This window comes from Caretta caretta, chromosome 22 (assembly GCF_965140235.1).
Source record: "Caretta caretta isolate rCarCar2 chromosome 22, rCarCar1.hap1, whole genome shotgun sequence".
Taxonomy (NCBI): domain Eukaryota; kingdom Metazoa; phylum Chordata; order Testudines; family Cheloniidae; genus Caretta; species Caretta caretta.
In genome coordinates, this window is record NC_134227.1 from 19,920,278 (window position 1) to 19,937,979 (window position 17,702).

General features: G+C 43.9%; 1 protein-coding gene across 4 annotated transcripts in view; it reads right to left on the reverse strand.

The window, feature by feature from the left end:
- DRD2 (dopamine receptor D2) overlaps nucleotides 1-17,702 on the reverse strand; it is a 67,521-nt gene that overhangs the window by 5,109 nt on the left and 44,710 nt on the right. For 3 of the 4 annotated variants that reach the window (XM_048827578.2, XM_048827577.2, XM_075122197.1), the window contains 4 exons: nucleotides 15,238-15,550; nucleotides 2,957-3,066; nucleotides 2,386-2,522; nucleotides 1,092-1,285 (listed from right to left, as the gene is read on the reverse strand). In XM_048827578.2, the coding sequence (XP_048683535.1) occupies nucleotides 1,092-1,285; nucleotides 2,386-2,522; nucleotides 2,957-3,066; nucleotides 15,238-15,519 (723 nt within the window). In that variant the 5' untranslated portion in view covers nucleotides 15,520-15,550. The remainder of the gene's footprint in view (nucleotides 1-1,091; nucleotides 1,286-2,385; nucleotides 2,523-2,956; nucleotides 3,067-15,237; nucleotides 15,551-17,702) is intronic. The other variant, XM_075122198.1, reaches the window with a different exon arrangement.

Consider the following 17,702-nt stretch of genomic DNA (forward strand, 5'->3'; position numbering starts at 1 on the left):
TATCAAGAGCTGTGTTCTTACATGTGTCTGTCTGGGCCTGCCGTCACCGTGGTGCCAGAGCACATCCCAAAGGTTTCCTTGTTTGTGAGCCCTGTTGAAGTTGCTAACTAGTGGACGGCCCTGCAAGAGGGCAATAGCCCTCCCTGTGGACACTACTGTAGTGGCAAATTATTTGCACAACCATCTATTGCTCAGTACCGTAACATGGGCAGACACCAGCTACCACCACGGCCAAATTTGGAGAGAAAGGAAACAGTCAGCTAGCTCAGCCCTAAAAGTAAATGGTGGCCAGGAAAGAAGGAAGTGGGAGGTTGTTGAAGTCCTTGATTGAAGTTTTGAAAACTGCATAGGGGTTTTAATTATAGGATCATAGGACTGGAAGGGACCTTGAGAGGTCATCTAGTCCAGTCCCCTGCACTCATGGCAGGACTAAGTATTATCTAGACCATCCCTGACAGGAGCTCATCTAACCTGCTTCTAACCTAATCTTGTGTCGTCTATTAATTTTAAGACTAAATTCCCTGGGCTGCTTTGAAAGGCCCAACCTTTGGTATTCTATCCCACAGAGCTAGCTTAAAGATATTTCAATTTCTCTTACAGGATGCAGGCCTCTAGATTTCTTGTGTTGCTGCTAAATAAAATATCTGTAAGCTAGCTCCCCAAGCTACAGTTTGAAGGAATAAATTCCAACAGGATGGTGAGAGATTGTGTCCACCATCCGGTCATGGAATAGAGGGATCTACTCAGAGTGAAAGAATAAAAGTACCCTCACTTCAAGCCCTTGCTGGATATCTTAAACCCAACTCAGACTCTGCAGAGCTGAAGCAAACATGGGTTGCTTGGGTGAAGCAGAGCCAACCACAGAGTTGTTGATGAAACATCCTTGGAAGTCAGGAAAGATCTGGGAAGCTTCTCCTGTGTCCATCAAGGACTCCCAAAAGGCATAAGACACGATATCCATCCTCACAATCCACTGTTTCATTCAGACCAAGCAGCGTAAATGGGGAAGGAACGGGGGAAGCAATAGGAAAAGTATGAGATCAGGAAGGAAAGAAGACGGCGATTGGGAGAGGGGGTTGGGGTCTGGTTACCTTCAGCGGTGCCTGCGTGCCAGAGTCCAGGCCGTGGTGGGTGTTGCGCTTGGTGTTGACACGCTTCCTGCGTTTACGGAGCACTACGTAAATCTGTACGTATACCAGCAGGGTGACAATGAAGGGAACGTAGAAGGAGACGATAGAGGAATACACAACAAAGGCAGGATTGGCAATGATACACTCATTCTTCTCTGGAAGACACAAGAGATTGCAGGAGCATCGTCCCAACCGTTAGGAGCTAGAACCAGCATTTCTCTCTCTCTCTCTCACCCGCCACAAGAGCACCCCCACCAGGGGATAGGAACAGCTGCTCTCCCATCTTCCTCCAGAAATAATTTCCAAACCAAGAGCGGGATTGTCACAATGAGTCATATACCCAACTCCGCCTGCAAGTCCATGGGAGCTGGGTGTCTCAGCACCCTAGGCTCCTTTGAAAATCACAGGCCAAGCCCTAAACCAAGGGAAAACAGGTTTATTTCTCACACAGTTAGTGCAGGTGTCAGGTGCTGGATTGAGAGCTGGAGACTGAAATTCTCTAGCTAGCCACACAATTGCAGCGGTGCAAACTTCCCAGACTGCTTCCCACCAAGGAGCCACATCTCCAGCTGTAGGAATTGAGAGGGGAATGCAGTCTCTATAGACTTTTCAGTCCTTGGGCTCTCTTTTAAGACTGCCCAATAGCTATTAGTGGAGGGGGAGGGGTTCTGATATGGACACCTGTCCTACAGGAACGGGCCTGAGCCCAACGCCTTTCAAGCAGATCACTAAGAGGTGAGTCTACACCTGACGAGGGATCATTTGCTACCAACCTGAGCCAAACACCAAGCAGTGACCTGTACGTGAAAGGCTCCATCATTCCCATACCATAGACCATCCAGTTTCCCTAAAATACACTCCTAGTCAGCAACCTTTATCTTATGCTGCTGTCCAATGGAGCTGTCTGGCTATTTGTAAGGTGCCCATCACAGCGGCAGATTTTAAGACATAAGGTTACTTCTTCTTTTTGGGTGCTGATGCTGGCTAGTGCTGTGCAAGTTTCTTCTACAGAAGCCTGAGGACAAACATCAACCCTGATTTATTGGGGGATGTAGGTCTGGCAGCGCAAGAGTTGCAACAGATTCAGGGCTGTTTGATTGGCAGAGGGGTGCATGCACCAAAATCTTAACTCTTAGTATTCATTATTCAGCCATGTTAATTCCCTCCTCATAATACAAATTTCTCTGGGACCCAGTGAGGCAGAAGAGAGCACGAAACACACACAGTAGCCAGCCGCAGACGGCATTATGCTCACCTGTGTTGCTGAGACCAAATAGAAGTGGGCAGGAGATGGCAAACGACAGGACCCAGACCACGGAGATCATGACAGTGACTCTGCGCCTGGAGCTGTAGCGTGTGTTATAAAGCATTGGCATTGCTACGGCGGTGTACCTGCATGCAGCATGGAGACAAAGACCCGGCATGTTATTTCACTGCCAGTGCTGAGAGACCATCTGCCAATGGACAGTTAGTAAATCTGGAGAATTGCTCCAGAGAGATCACAGGGGCAGGTTCAGCTATAGAAGATCTCCAGGAACTGAGATGTCTAAGCTGGGAGGAATCCACTCTCTTGTCTCTGCAGTCCCTTGCTTTGGAAGGTTTGAGGGTGGAGCCCATTTGATCTGGTTTTCAATGACCTTCCTCTGAAGAGAAGACTGCAGTGGTGTAGCCTAATGCACCTTCTCCGGATTATTGTGTCTGCTCCATCATTTTGAAACATGAGCAGACGCACATAAACTAAGAAGTGATTTTGTGCAATTCACCTTCCTACCAGCCACACTGAGCAGGACAGGACCGTCCTGCTCCTGGCCCCAGAGAGATCTCACCTGTCAATGCTGATGGCACAGAGGTTGAGGATGCTGGCAGTACACATCATAACATCCAGGGTGACAAAGATGTCACAGTGGATCCGGCTAAATCTCCACTCACCGACCACCTTGGAGAAGAGAGAGAAAATTGGATAAAGGCATTCATTCAAGCAGCCAGGATAAGAGAGTCTAAGGGCCAATTCTGCTCTTAGTGTAGAGAGTAATTTTGTTGGCTTCAGTGAAGTTACTCTGGAGTTGTGTTGGTTTAAATGAGAGCAGAATTTGGGCCACAGAAGTTGGAGAGGGATTCAGGCCACATCCTGTTAACACTCCACTGAGCCAGTGCAGGATTTTTTGCTGTTTATATCTTCCAGTGCTTTGTCCTACCTAGCTTGAAAAGTCCCAAGTGATGGCGTTTGACCAGGAGACCGAGCTGTGAGCCAGTAGGGTCTCCTCTTTTGTAATTTCCCCGAGATTGAGCCTGATTTTACCTTTCTGAATTCCATTCTATTGCCCTACATCCCCATTAGGCAACCCACATGACCAATACAAACCTAGGACCAAAGAAAACGCTACTTCTATTGGTGGCCCATGAGTTGACTCAGTTCTGCTGTGAAGGCCAAAACTATAACAGGATTTTAAAAAAACCTAGATAAATTCGTGGAGGATGAGTCCACCAATGGCTATCAGTCAAGATGGTCAGGGAAGTAACTCCATGCTTTGAGTGTCCCTAGCCTCTGTTTGCCAGAATCTGGGAGTGGATTATAGGGATGGATCACTCAATGATCGCCTGTTCTGGTCATTCCCTCTGAAGCGTCTGGCATTGGCCACTGTCAGAGTCAGGATACTGGGCTAGATGGACCATTGGTCTGACCCACTATGGCCATTCTTATGCAAGTACTTAATTGGGGCCTTAAAATGTTACAACAAACTTGTATCATTACTAATGTATAATAATTAATAAATTAAGCTAGCAAAATGTGAATGGTTTTTAAAAGATTTTTTTGTGCTCAATAAAGCACAGTAATGGAAATAGCATAAGGGAAGCCTATTGTTTCTGCATACATAAAAATAGAAGAAATAATTCACACATTACACATTCTTATGAATGAAGATGGATTAAATTCAGAACAAAAGATCTTTGACACACATTATGTTACATAACAAAGATAGAGGACTAATTATAATATTTCCAGTTACTAGTAGCTCTGTTCTCATCTTTTCTCTTGTTACTAAAACCAAATTTTGCAATTAAGTTTAATGGTGAGTAGTGGAACTATTGTATCCAGTGTGCAAATAGAAAAGCATATTTCCCTCGAATATAAATAAATGTCTTACTGCATTTGGAACTGGAATGAATAAAATATCTATTCTTCAGAGTGATTTCTGCTTTCTAACCCATGACCCTAGGCAATATGAAGTGAAGGAGGGAGAGATGGAGGCTGCATTAAAGGCTGAATGATAGATGAACACTTATTTTAAAAAACAGCATTTAAAGGGCACAGTCATATAAATAAGTTGGTTTGATTAGAATTTGCCCGAAGGCAAAGATTTGCCAGCCGGGTAGAACCCAGAGATGCAATCAGCTGCTTGCAAAAAAACTAAACTAATTTGAGTTCACTGAGGATGCTGTGAGATTAGTGCAGCATTTGTCCTCCAACACAGTGAAGTGTGTGGCTGTGTACGGATGGGAGAACTTCAAAAGTTTGGGGGGGGGGGTGGAATATATGCTTCTATTAGAGCTGACTGAAAAATGTAACTTCCAGCATTTCGACATTTGTTCTTGTCCCAAGTCAGGATGAAAGTTGAAAGATTGTAACTTTTTGGAGAATGCCAGAGGGCTGCAAAGAGGAGAGAGTCCTCTCCAACGAGTCTTTGATTTTACTCCATGAAAATAATCATCTCCAGTCAGATCTTCAGCTACCCTGGGCTTATACTTTGTGCAGCTGGAACCAGGAATGTCACTCTAGGTCATCTCTCTGTTCTCCACATCCTGGACCACTTTAAGGCTGTTTTAAGATTCTCTGGCTGCAATGGTCCTATAGGACAGCAGCTGACCTTAAATGGTTATTTTCACTGAATGAAGACGGTATGAAGAGGAATCTCTGCTCTTGCATCCTGAATCCAGTTACCCTCCATCCCACACATGCTGGTACATCTCCTAGCCAAGGCTGAGATATTGCATTATTTTTTAATAGGAATTAGGCATCTGGATCCCCTTGCTGGTACTGAAAATATTAGCCTCCGAGTGTTGAAAGCCACACCTACTGCAGAGATGGTCCTATCTGCTCTGGTGACCATGGTAATTCTTTCTTTTGTTCTTGGTTTTGGGTCTCAGATCCTTTCTCTGAGCCCTACAGCCTGAGCTCCAGGAGTTTGCCTAATGTCTCTCCAGACTCTCTGACATGGGATGGGTTTATGAGTAACATTTGAGAAAGCCCTGTTCTAGCTGCAGTGGTGTAAAGGATATTGAGATCTGCTTCTTTTGGAAGCTTTAAACCATAAGCCATCAGCCCCTTTTATCTGTTGGACACAAGCGCCTCTGGGGATTCCCAGCATCTGTGGTGAATGCACATGTCCCCGTTCAAATATCAGAGAAACATTCAGTCACTGTGGCATACAGGAAAAGCACTGGAAGATCCCAATGCATCGGGGTAAGTCACATGGCTGGAGGGATGCAGAGGGGCCATTGTGTCAACAACAAATCACAGCTAAAGTCATACGTGCAGTCCTGATTTCAGTCTACTCTCTAGATTTATGAAACAGAGGTTCCCAGCAGGAGCCATGTGTCCATGAGCTCATGGAAGGAAAAGGATTTATACCCCATCTTATGTCAGCTCTGCTTGGTTCTTCCAATTGAAAAGGATGGGTGAGAAACTCATAAACCAAGCCAGAAATGATGGGCTCTCACAGAATGAGCTTCCATTTGAAGTGGATTATTGTGGACCTGGTTTAGAACAGCACAAACTAGTCCCAGGGGCATTAACTACAATCACAGCCTGCCAGTGGTTATGTTAATGAGGCTTAGCATATACACAATGCTTTACATTTCAAAGTGCCGTACAAACGTTAATTAACTAGGGTGATAATTAATAATGTGGCTGCTTGACCCTCAGTGAATTTGTTTTGCTCTGTGCTGTTACATTCACAGGTGAATTATGGCTTCTCTTGTCTGGCCTCCCCTCCCCCGTCCATTTTATCTTTTTCTCTCTTAAACAACCAGCTGCAAATGAACAGCAGCAAGTGATACAAATTCATAGCCACTCAGTGCTCAAATTCATGCCAACAACCACTCACTTCTCAAATCTTTATTTGTTCATGTATTTATTTGTTTGTGGACACTATGGAGCTTAGTAGATGCATGGTCTTGTTCTTTCAAATTTTCTTGTCAGGTCTAAGTAAACATGATGTACAGCACGGAGTGAGACTGTCTCATTGCAGGGGATCAATACAAATAGGGATTGGGGGGAAAAATACAATCTTGAAATTTTCCCAACAGAGACAGTTATTATTAAACTGATCTGTAATGAAATACAGGGCACACTGCAGCTGAATCCTCTAAAGGATCTGCAAGCTCTGCAGAAAGTGAACAGTTGCTTGTATTGAATGTCAAGCGATGCAGGACTGCATTTTCCATTTGAATTTCAGCAACTTCAAAATTTTTCCATTCCAAAATGGAACAAAAATATTTTTTTAAAAGTTTCCCATGGAAAAAAAACCCTTAAAAAATAGTTTCAGATAAATTGAAATATTTCATTTTGATAAAATAATATAATTTCATTCCAATTTCACTCTTTTAAAACTTTTAAATAGTTTTAAAAGTATAAAACACAGTGAATTTCATTTCAAAAAGTCATTTAAAAAAGAAATAAAATAAAACATTTTTTTCCAAAAATGTCAAAATGGGATGTTTGGACATCATTGAAACAATTTGGTTTTGTTTTCTTAATGAAATTTTATCAAAATGGACACTTTTTAAAAGCATTTCAGTTCAGACAAAAATAGCATTTTCCATCCAAAAAAAAAGTTTCAGTGAAAAACTTACAATCGGCTCTAATTGAATGCAAGAACCTGAGACTGTCTCTCTTCTTCTTAGCATGTCACCATATAGTCACCAGGAAATGATGTTATGGCTCCTGTACACTTTTATCTTCTTGATGAAAATGTAGGTTAGTCTTCTTAATGTGCTTCAATTCACTACACAGTTCAGAACAAATTTGCACCATCCAGTTAACCTCAAGTCTGAGTTTTATCTCCTATGTTTAGATGATCAAGACTCTCTGGGCTGCATGGTCCCGACTCCCACCACACAAAGCAGAGTGCTGATCAGCAGCCTCCTGAGAAAGAAACATGTTCCCACTTGAGCCCTGCTCTCTGTAGATAACTCAGGGTGCAATGAAAAGCATTTTATTCCTTCACATTCATAAAAATGCCATTTCCCCCACTTTTTTGCCAAGGCTGAGAATATTTTTTGTACAACTCTTGTTATCATTCTAGGTCTTCATGTGGCCTTAATCACTGTAGTATCTGAGGGCCTCCCAGTTTTCAGCAGATTTTATCTGCGCAACACCTCTTTGAGGTAGGGAACTATCCTTCCATGCATATCTTTTCACCTATCCTTTATTGCCATAAGAATAACAACTCAAGATCAAGTTTCCAGACACCCATGCATTGAAGCTCCCTGCAGCAACCTGACCTATTAGAATGCAAACCCTAGATCTGTCCAGAGACATCAGCACTGATTCTATCAGCTGGAGAGAATTAGGAATGAGCACTTTTTTGAAAACTATCCAAATTCAGCAAAGCTGCCAGCAACCTCTTTCCACCCTGACCTCCCCTACCAAGGGCTGCACTTCTCAGAATCCACATGTCTGTTTCTCAGCATTCCTGACTTTATGGGAAAGGACTCCGAGCTTCAGGAAGGAGTCACTGAAGAGCCCTGCATATCCACCTGCAAATAATATGGTACCCTGTAAGGCAGATGGAAAATGCATTGGGTGTCTTTGGACTGACAGTAGATGTGGTCAGAATATCAGAACAAACTGTAGAATATCTGAATATAGGAAAGAATTTGAGTCTGATTCACCACTGCCGTGCATTTTGGATTGTCAGTTACTCCTGTGCAAAGAGAGTGCAAACTGCTGAATTTTCCATTCACACCAAGGGGAGCATAACACACCCACATTGCATAAGGACCACCTGGCAGTAAACCCTGAAGCCAATTTTCCAGCCTTGCCTTTTGCATCACACAAAGCGGATGGGAACTCTGTACCTGCTACAGCTTGGAACACGAGTCATATGGGGGTGGAAGTCCCTCTGCTGAGTTACTCAAATACTGATAGCATTGATAGGTCTGAACCCAATACCTTGGTCCCCAGATTATTCTCTCCAAACTGAAAAGTTTGACTCAGGATCTGAACTTTGAGGCTGTGGTTTTAATTAATAAGGCAAAGGAATGAACGTGTTCTGGCAAACCTTTCCTGTGCAGCTTCCCCATTCCTTGACTCAGCAGAATTGGGCCATGAAGTACAAGGTACTGGGCATTCACAGAGGCGGTGTGCTAGTTCTCGGGGAAACCCTGCTCAATCCCAGCAACCTGTGCGAAAGCAAGCAGAGCTTTTCACCTACTCTGTTGATGACCACCTTCATTTTTTTTTTCAACCTAACCTGCATCCCCCTCTGTTTCCTCGGAGAATCATAGCGTTTAAGGCCAGAAGATAGTACCTGATCATTGAATCTGCCCTCTTGTATATCATAGGCCAGCAGCACCACCCTGAGCCCATAGACTAAACCCTACAAACAAAATTAGACCAAAATATCACAGCCCAGAGAAGACTAGACTGTTCTGTGCCACAGGAAGAAAACAAGAGGGACTGAGGAGCACCAGTGATGCTGGTGATGAATGATGAAGTGAGATATACCCAGATAATCCTGACATGTGACCTGCACCCACATGCTGCAGAGGGAGGTGAAACCCACCCAAGGTCACTGTCAATCTCACCGGGGGTGGGGAAGGGGAAATTCCTTCCCAGCCCCACCTGTGGTGATAAATTAGACCCTGAACATGTGAGCAAGAACTAGCCAGTCAAGCCGCTGAGAGACAGAATGATCAGTTCTACCTCAGAATCTTGGCCTTCCCCATCCAATGTCCCATCTCCAGCCAAAGCCACCCTTGATGTTTCAGAGGAAGGAGATAAAAAAAAAGCCCTCCCAGACTACATTTTGGATGGGGGTAACCCTTCCTGAACTCTGCTGGAGGCCGGCTGAAATCTTGCATGAGTGTCCATTTAGGCTATGGCTACAGTACTCCATTTTGAGTCCATCAGTGCAACTCCTACACTGGCCAGAAAGCACACCGCAGAGGAGTGGAATGCCCTCTCCAGAAAGCACACCGCAGAGGAGTGGAATGCCCTCTCCAGAAAGCACACCGCAGAGGAGTGGAATGCCCTCTCCAGAAAGTTGCAAAGCTCTTAGGACTTGTTTTACAATTTTCTCCCAAGAACCTTAAAAGGGAAAACCACCCCCTTACAGAACATGTCTTCCTCTCTCCTATTTGTTCACTGCCTTAGAGCTGAGCTGAGCTGCTATTTAAATAGGAGAGGTGATGCTGTGTTAACTCAGGACTCTGCAGGCACTGGGTTGAAATCCATCGGGAGGGTTAATGCATATCCAGTGGGAAATAAGAGGGCCAGACTAAAGCTATTAGGATCAATAGGTAGCCCCAAAGTCTCATTTGTGCTTCAGAGAATGCCTCCTGAGATCATCGGAGTTTAATCAACTTCTTCAGCAGCACTGGCTCTGTCCAATAGCAAGAAATCCCACTGGCAAATCGATAGCACACTGAGTTGGTAGGAAGAAGAGGAAGAATAAATAGGTCCCTCTACCAGTAAGTGAGTCCCTTTTAATTTGGATCATTAGGAAGATGCAATGTTAAGTCAGTGCTAAATATTCTTGCTACGTTCCTCACTAGGGCTCCCGTCACTTGGCATTCTGTGGACCTTATATTTAAGGGAAGACAAAGGAATTCGATCCAGGTTGCTGTTCTGCCTACCCAGGACAAGGCAGGTACTGTAATTAGTCCCAAGTGCTATGGTAACGACTCCAGTTTGCTTATAATTGAACTGATGACTAAGACTATGTCTACACTACAAGCTATGGCCATAATATTTGCGCTCATGCTCATCTGAGCTGGCATGCTAACAATAGTCATGCTGCTGTGATTGCATGGGCAGTGGCAATGGATGCATGGGCTAGCAATCCCGAGTAAGTACCCACGGGATGTGGGCGGGTTTGTACTTGGGATGGCTAGCCTTTGCCGTCACTGCCCGTACCAGCATGGTGGCTACTAATTTTAGCCTGCTAGCTCAGATGAGAGCTAATGTGAGTGTGGGATGTGTAGGGGAGCTCGGAATCACACCACTAGCTTGTAATGTACATATATCCGAAATGGAATCCCTTCCATTTGCCTCCAGCCTTGTAGCGGTTGACGACCAGTCACTAATAGATGTTCTGTAGGGAAAGATACAGACACTGCCCGGGGAGATGAGCTGGGTGACTGTGTAGATCTGTTCCAGTGCTAACTTCCATGACTGTGATTAGATTTTTCTCTCTACTAATTGTAGAAGAAAGATCCCCCACAGCAACGTGATGTCTACCTTCTGGGGAGCAGTTTAAGCTGCATGACGTAAAGTGTGAATTAATCTTCATTACGGTTTCTACATCCTGCTGATTCGGGTTTTTCAATTTTCCTGATGTGCAGTCAAATATCCTGTCTCCTCTTCTTCCCTCCTCCCCTCCCCAGATGTACTAATACTGATTTCTGCAGTTAACCAGAACCCACACAGCCTAACCTGGGGACACAATTAATACCAACTGCGGTGCATAAATGTGACGAGTATTTTCAAACAGTTATGAAGGGGCAATGGGCTACCCCTATGCTAACATGGATATTAAACTCCCCAAACATTTGTCCTTCATATTAGATACTATGTGTGACAAGGTGTTGCTGGGAACGTATGGGGCATCTGATATGGTTAGGAAAAAAACAAGTAATTTCTCACTAATTCTACCATTTAAATCAATTGGTTTAACAATCAATTACTCTTACAAACAAATCTTGCCGACCCTGATTCAAGAGCGCACAAGTGGAACTTGAGGCATGGGGCCAGTTCTCTGCAGGCTTGATCCTAGAAGCTGCTGAATGCCTGCTACAGCAAAGCACTTAAGCACGTGCTTAATTTTAAGCACGCTCATGTTCCCATTGACTTCAGAGGGACTACCCACCCGCTTAAGGTTAAGCACATGGCTAAATGGTTTGTAGGACCCGGGCTAGAGCACTCAGCACTTTGCAGGATCAAGCCTGTGAAATAACTGGGACTATTCAGATGCTCAAAATTAAGCAAGTGCTTAAGTGTTTTGGTGCATTTGGATGGTAATTAACAAATTCTGATTGTGAATCCATTATCATCCCCACTTTCTTGAATGTGTATGAGACAAGGCTGGGGCAGTAAAACCTTTTATTGGACCAACTTCTGTTGGTGGAAGTTACCAGCTTTCAGGTTACACAGAGCTTTTCTTCAGAGGCTTGTATCTTCCACCAATAGAAGTTGGTCCAATAAAAAATATTACCGCCCTGGCCTTGTCCTTTTCATATCTTGGGACCAAGAGGGCTACAACAAAACTGCCAACAACTATTGAATATATGTGCAATCTTCGTTAAAAGAGTTGCAAAATGTGAATGAGATGGGTAATATTAATCATGAATATCTCTGAAATTGTATAGCTTTAATATAGCATTCAATTACAAATGGAATTTGTACAGAATCTCTCATCTGAGGAGCTCAAAGCACTCTATAAAGATTAAGAGCTAGATTGTACCTTGGACTACCTATTCACGGAGGGGAGTAAAGGGAAGTAGAACACTGTGCAGTTACCCGTGTCTCCGGTCTGGATACACAGGAGCAAGCAGGCATTGTGTGGGGATGGTGTAGGCAAGCAGCAAATGGCTACTTCCTCCCAAAGCAAGGAGGAAGCACAGGGAGGATTTGTGACTCAGGGTGTGTGTGGGGTGCCTGTGAAGTACAATGCTTCTCAGCGCTGTTCCTCTGGGGCAGTTTATGCACCACCCCTTACCCAATCTAACCCTAAGTATTCAAATACCTGGGCAACCCCAGTCCGCTATTCGTGAAGTGGCAACCAACTGTCTTATAAAGCAAACTCCTCTTCCCTTCTAGACTCCACTGATACCTAGTGGGGATGCTCTATGTAAATGCTTCCAATTGACTTCAGGGCTGTAGACTAGATTAAAAGGCAATAACTCGGCAGTGAGAAAATTAAAATCAAGAACCCTGCTGTGAAACATAGATCAGACAGAGGTCTCAGCAAAGGGCTTTTCATTTGCAGTCTGAGTGTATTCAGCACTTGGCAGTAATTATTGTTTCTCTGTCACCTCTGTAAAGTAAATAACTAAACTTCTGTAGCACCCTTGAGCCTGGATCCAGCGGAGTACTTAACTTTAAACATGTGACTAATTCCAATGATTTCAGTTAGACTACTCATGTAGTTAAAGTTAAGCACATGCTTAACTGCTTTGCTGGATTGCAGCCCTGACTTCTTGCTTTTTTTGACTGCAATTTAATGTTCACTTTGTAATTTTGCATGTGTAGAGTTCTCTGGAAAAAACACTCCAGTTTCTCTCCAATTACAGGCCCATCTAAAAGAAAGAATATTGAAGGAAATGTTATTTATTCAGTTATTTTTCTTGTTAGATGAATTTAGCACCGATAAATGATGCCATATGAACACCCCTTGATGTCTACTACAGCAGCAGAGTAAGTATCCTTCCTTTCCTCTCACCCAATTTGCTTCAACCTTAATTGAAAAGATCTTCTCTAGGTGGTCAGACATAGATAGATAGATAGATATAGATGTTCAGTCTCTATGGTTTATTCAGTCCCTGGCTTCTCCTGATAGCCACCAAGCAAAGGCCAATTAGTAATGGTTTTGAGGGTGATGTGGACACCTAATCACCAGGAATTGGATTAAGACCCCTTGAAGCTCATTTCACATAGGTCACAGACAGTCATCAGATAGTAACATGTCTAACAACTTTTTGGCAACCCGAGTAGAACTTTACCCAGTACTTTAGGCATTGTGGATGCAACTCATCCCTGTGTAGAAGGCTAGCACAAGGCCTAAGTACAACTTAAATACCACTTAAGCCCTTACGTGGTGCATAAAACTTCAGATCGGTCTTTGCACAAGAGGTTAAATTGCTTAGTGTGCTATTCCCTGAGTCAACCAGTCTCCAAAGAAAGTAACGTTTTCTCTCTCTTTGTGCCTTTCTCTGACGTGTGCTCGTGCACACAAGTTTTTCTAAAGATCTGAAGAACAAGGGCCTTGTACTTTTCTATTATCCTTTCCCACACATTGCATTTCGCTCTTTCTAGCTATTTACGTTGCCAGGATCATTTGATGTCAGCTAAATGCTTGGCAGATTTGGAATATTCCGCTTTCACAAAACATGGTGCCACTCAAAACGTGGCTCCACACGCAGAGGCACAAAGTTCCTTTATACCGAAGTGACGCTCTAACTACTGTAATGTGACAAGTAGCTCACCTGTGATTTTGTTTCTCTTATATATTATGACACAGTAGCTCTGCATTTACATTTTGCACATACAATTGCACATTTTCCCTGCTGCTGTGGTTTTTAAGAACTATGCCGTGGTCCTGTGTGTTTGGTCAGTAGTCTATATAGTTTATTCACACAACATCAGTGAAGTGTTAGGGGCCCATTCTTGTGCTTGGGCATGCATTGCACATGGCTGTGTATCTTGGAAAATCCATGTCAACTCAAGGTTAGTCCTTGTTGGGGTTTCCCTCGGACCTCTTCCACTTGGTTTCCCCAAGAATTCAGAATGCCTGCAGTGTCATGACTCAGGTTCCTTTATTTGGCATACAGCAAATCTACACTGAGCTGGTCAGACTCAAGTGTAGGTCAGACTCAAGACTGGGTATAGAGCATACCACATGTCCCAACCTCTTCCTTTATATACATTGACACATTTGCATTTGCTATTCATGGCATCACAGGTTTTGGGATTGGCTTTGTCACTTTGTATGAACCAATATAGCATGCACTGGCCATGCCTGATTTACTCTTTGCCTATTTTACATACAGCGCTTATCTTACCAATTGTTATCTTGTCCATTGTAAATTGTTATCTGAGTGTTCCCCTTATCTTAGCTAGTGCAGACATTCTGTTTCCAGCCTGCTGATCCTTTCCCCTCCCTAATCCTGTCTCCCAGGAACTGAGGCCTCACCTATGTCCAGTTACTCATGTCAAGCTAGGCCTACGTTCCTCTGGTTTTGTTTTTCTTTTTTTATATTAGCATTTGTCTCATTTGCATTAGGCAGCACAGTAATAAACATGATTGTTAATAGTAATAATTTTGGTGAAGAAAATTTGACCAAGAACCACATAGTGAATCCTATTCTAAGTGCCACAGAAGCTTTAATGGCTATATAGAACACCTAGGACGTTCCTATTTAAGGTCTTATAAAAAAAATCCACACATAAGTTCCGAGTTCAACTGATCACCTCAGAAGGATAAAGAGTGGAAGCAATCTTACTGTAATCTTAAAGGCCAGATCCTTAAATGTTGTTAAGCAGCATAGGTCCATTGCAATGGCGCTGTTTTATACCAGCTGAGGATCTGGCTCTAATGCCTTATAAAGATGTCACCTTCGTATTCCTCAGACCTGCTCTGGGTTGGTATGCAGAATCTGCTCACATTGCAGGCTAAATTAATGTTGTCTGAGTTTTAAACTCCTGTTAGCCTTGTAGAACTAGTACAGCTATGGGGAAAATGATCTGGATTCTCTTCTTTCTTTTGCATACTCAGTAGATTAGTGAACTAAGCACCAGACACACCTGAGCAAACCCATCGAAGACAATGGGACTGCACATGTCATGGAGAACATAATCTGAAGACAGTGGAGCATCCTGGGTGTCACAGAGGACCTAATTTGACTTCCAGAACCTTTGTTTGTGGTGGTGATGATGTGTGAAATAGGAAGGAGCCTGCCTGACTCTCAGATTCTTGGTTGCATTCACAGGGCTGGCAATTAGAAAAATGAGTAGATTTGTTTCTTGAAATTACTGAGGCAGTTATTATTCTGAGTAGAGCCACTCTTTAAATAGCTGATTCCCAAGCCACTAATCTTCCACTCTCTGGATATAGGCACCAGAAACATTTGGCTTGCAGAGGATACGCTACAAAGCAATGCCACCTACCTCCAGGTAGACTACCCAGGGCATCACCAGAGTTGCCACCAAGAGATCTGCCACGGCCAGACTCACGATCAGGTAGTTGGTGGTGGTCTGAAGGGCTTTTTCCCTGGACACGGCCATGCACACCAACACGTTGCCGAAGACGATGACGAAGATAAGGAGGGTGAGAAGCATGGCATAGTAGTTGTATTGTGGCTTCTGGTCTTCATCGGACCCATTGAGAGGCTTGCTCCAGTTCCTGTTGCCAATGTCATCATTGTACCAGGACACGTTCAGGGGATCCATGAAGGTAAAAATGCCAGGTTCCAGCTCCACCCTGTCACAAAGAAGAAGCCACATGATACTCAAAGACTAGAGTGTAACGGATCCATCATGCACACACAAGCTCATGGAGGTCAACTCCATGTTTCTGTCATATATGCGAGTAAACCTTGCAGAGGCTATGACACTTACTGGTCTTAGGGTCAAGGCACTGGAGTAGGACTCAGTGCTCTTGGCTATGTCTGAGTCACTCAGACAAGTCAAGCAGGTCAAAATCCTCAAAGGGAGTTAGATGCCTAAATACCATTGAGGATCTGGGCTTTAATCTCTTTGAACCTGAGTAACACAGGTACTTAGTGGAGATAATACTTTGCTACCTCACAGAGACATTGTGAGGATAAATCCTTTTAGGTCTGAGAGGTGCTCACAGGCTACAGTGATGATGCCTTGAAAGTACTTTGCAAGGCAGATAGAACCTGAATAAGTGTATCCCTTTTACTCACTGCTGGGTTCCAATGGAATTGGTTGTTATGGTCACTTCAGCAATAGGTGAAGGGTGAACCTCTATGTGGTCAGAGCTTCCCTTGACAGATGCATGTGTGTACTGGAGGCAGATCCCAAGCTTGTCTAAACCTATTTAAGATGGGAAACTCCGATCTTAAACACTTTTAGAACACCCTTTCTACCTTGCAGTAATTTATCCACCAGTCTTGCCCTAGGAAATGCGACCACTTGGATTTTTTTTACAAAGCAAACAAAGGGAGCTGAACTTTCCGAACCAATCCTCTAACATGCAGGGCCCACAAGTAATCCAGTGCTTGGCTCCCCACACACAAGCTTGCCAATGCACTCAGTCCCAATGCTTCGCAATCCTGATCTGCAGCATCCCTTGTTATTCCATTGATCAGCCTTGTCAAAGCAGATGCACTGTGAAACTGTGATTTTACGAGGAGGGCAAATCTCTCTCGGAAGATTAGGATGAGACCGTTCAGGCTCAGATTTTCCAAAGTGCACACAAATTTTGAGCACCTCTGTTGTTGTGTGCCCAGATTCAGACATGTGCTACCTTATTTGCAGAGATACTGAGATACTCCGCTTGCATTAACTTCCCATGGGAGCCAGGAGTGCTCAGTCCCGAGGCATCTGCTCTCTTATTGCCAGATCAATCTGATCCAATGCCTAGATCCCCTTCCCCTATCAAAAGCAGTGCGTTGTCCATCATCCCTTAGCAGTGCTGACCCTGACAGCCTCCATCCACACTCCCCAAACGTATTGCTACATCATTGTATTGAAAAGGAACCCAAATGAACCATGACAACTGCATTGAAGGGTCTCTGAATGTTCATTCAGATGGACTCAAGGCTGCAAGGAAATCAAACGAAAAATATCTAGTTACAAGACTGACATTTGAAAAGCTGACTAGCATCTGGCACCGGAACAAGGAGGAGGCATCAAACCCAGTCAAAGCACCAGCCCAGCATGCAATCAGAGCAACTCCTAGCGTTGCTAATGCATTAAGCTCCTATTATCTTTCCTGAGTCGTTTTTCCTTTCATGCTTTTTAATGAGATTTCCTTCGCTTCACATTGGTTTCTTGCTGCTCGTTAAAATGAACAAGATAGCAGAGAAAATATAAATAGTGCATCACTTTCCCAATCCCTATCTCCTTCCTTCAAAAGGTGCCCTGCTCCGGCTGACCTGCTGGCAACAAAATCCCAGGTCCTGACATTCTCTGCTCTCTCTTGATGTAATTCTAGCATGCCCTGGAACCTAAGCTCGGAGTCGCTTACCTTGCTTTGCTGTGAGACTTCTGGGTTGGACCCTATGTGCTTTATTATTTTAGCTACACTGCAGTCAGACCACTGTGTGCTCCCATCAGTTCTCCTGAGCTATCAGGATGGGTCGCTGTTTCAACAGGAGCCCTTCCGGGATAAACCTTTCTGAAAGAGGTATTGTTGTTGGACAGACCTGGTTGTTGGAGTTGTTGTTGGACAGACCTGGTTCAGCGCTGAGTTAATGTTCACTGAGGTGACATAAGCCTAAGGTCCCGATTCCTGTTCACATGGAGGGGGGCTGAATCCTGTCTGTCTCTCTGACATAGGATCCTATATAGTAGTGCCTGTCAACATAGTATCTACGTGATCCCGCCCTGCTAAAGTCAATGGCAAAACTCCAATTGACTTCAACGGTAGCATGGCTGGACTTGAG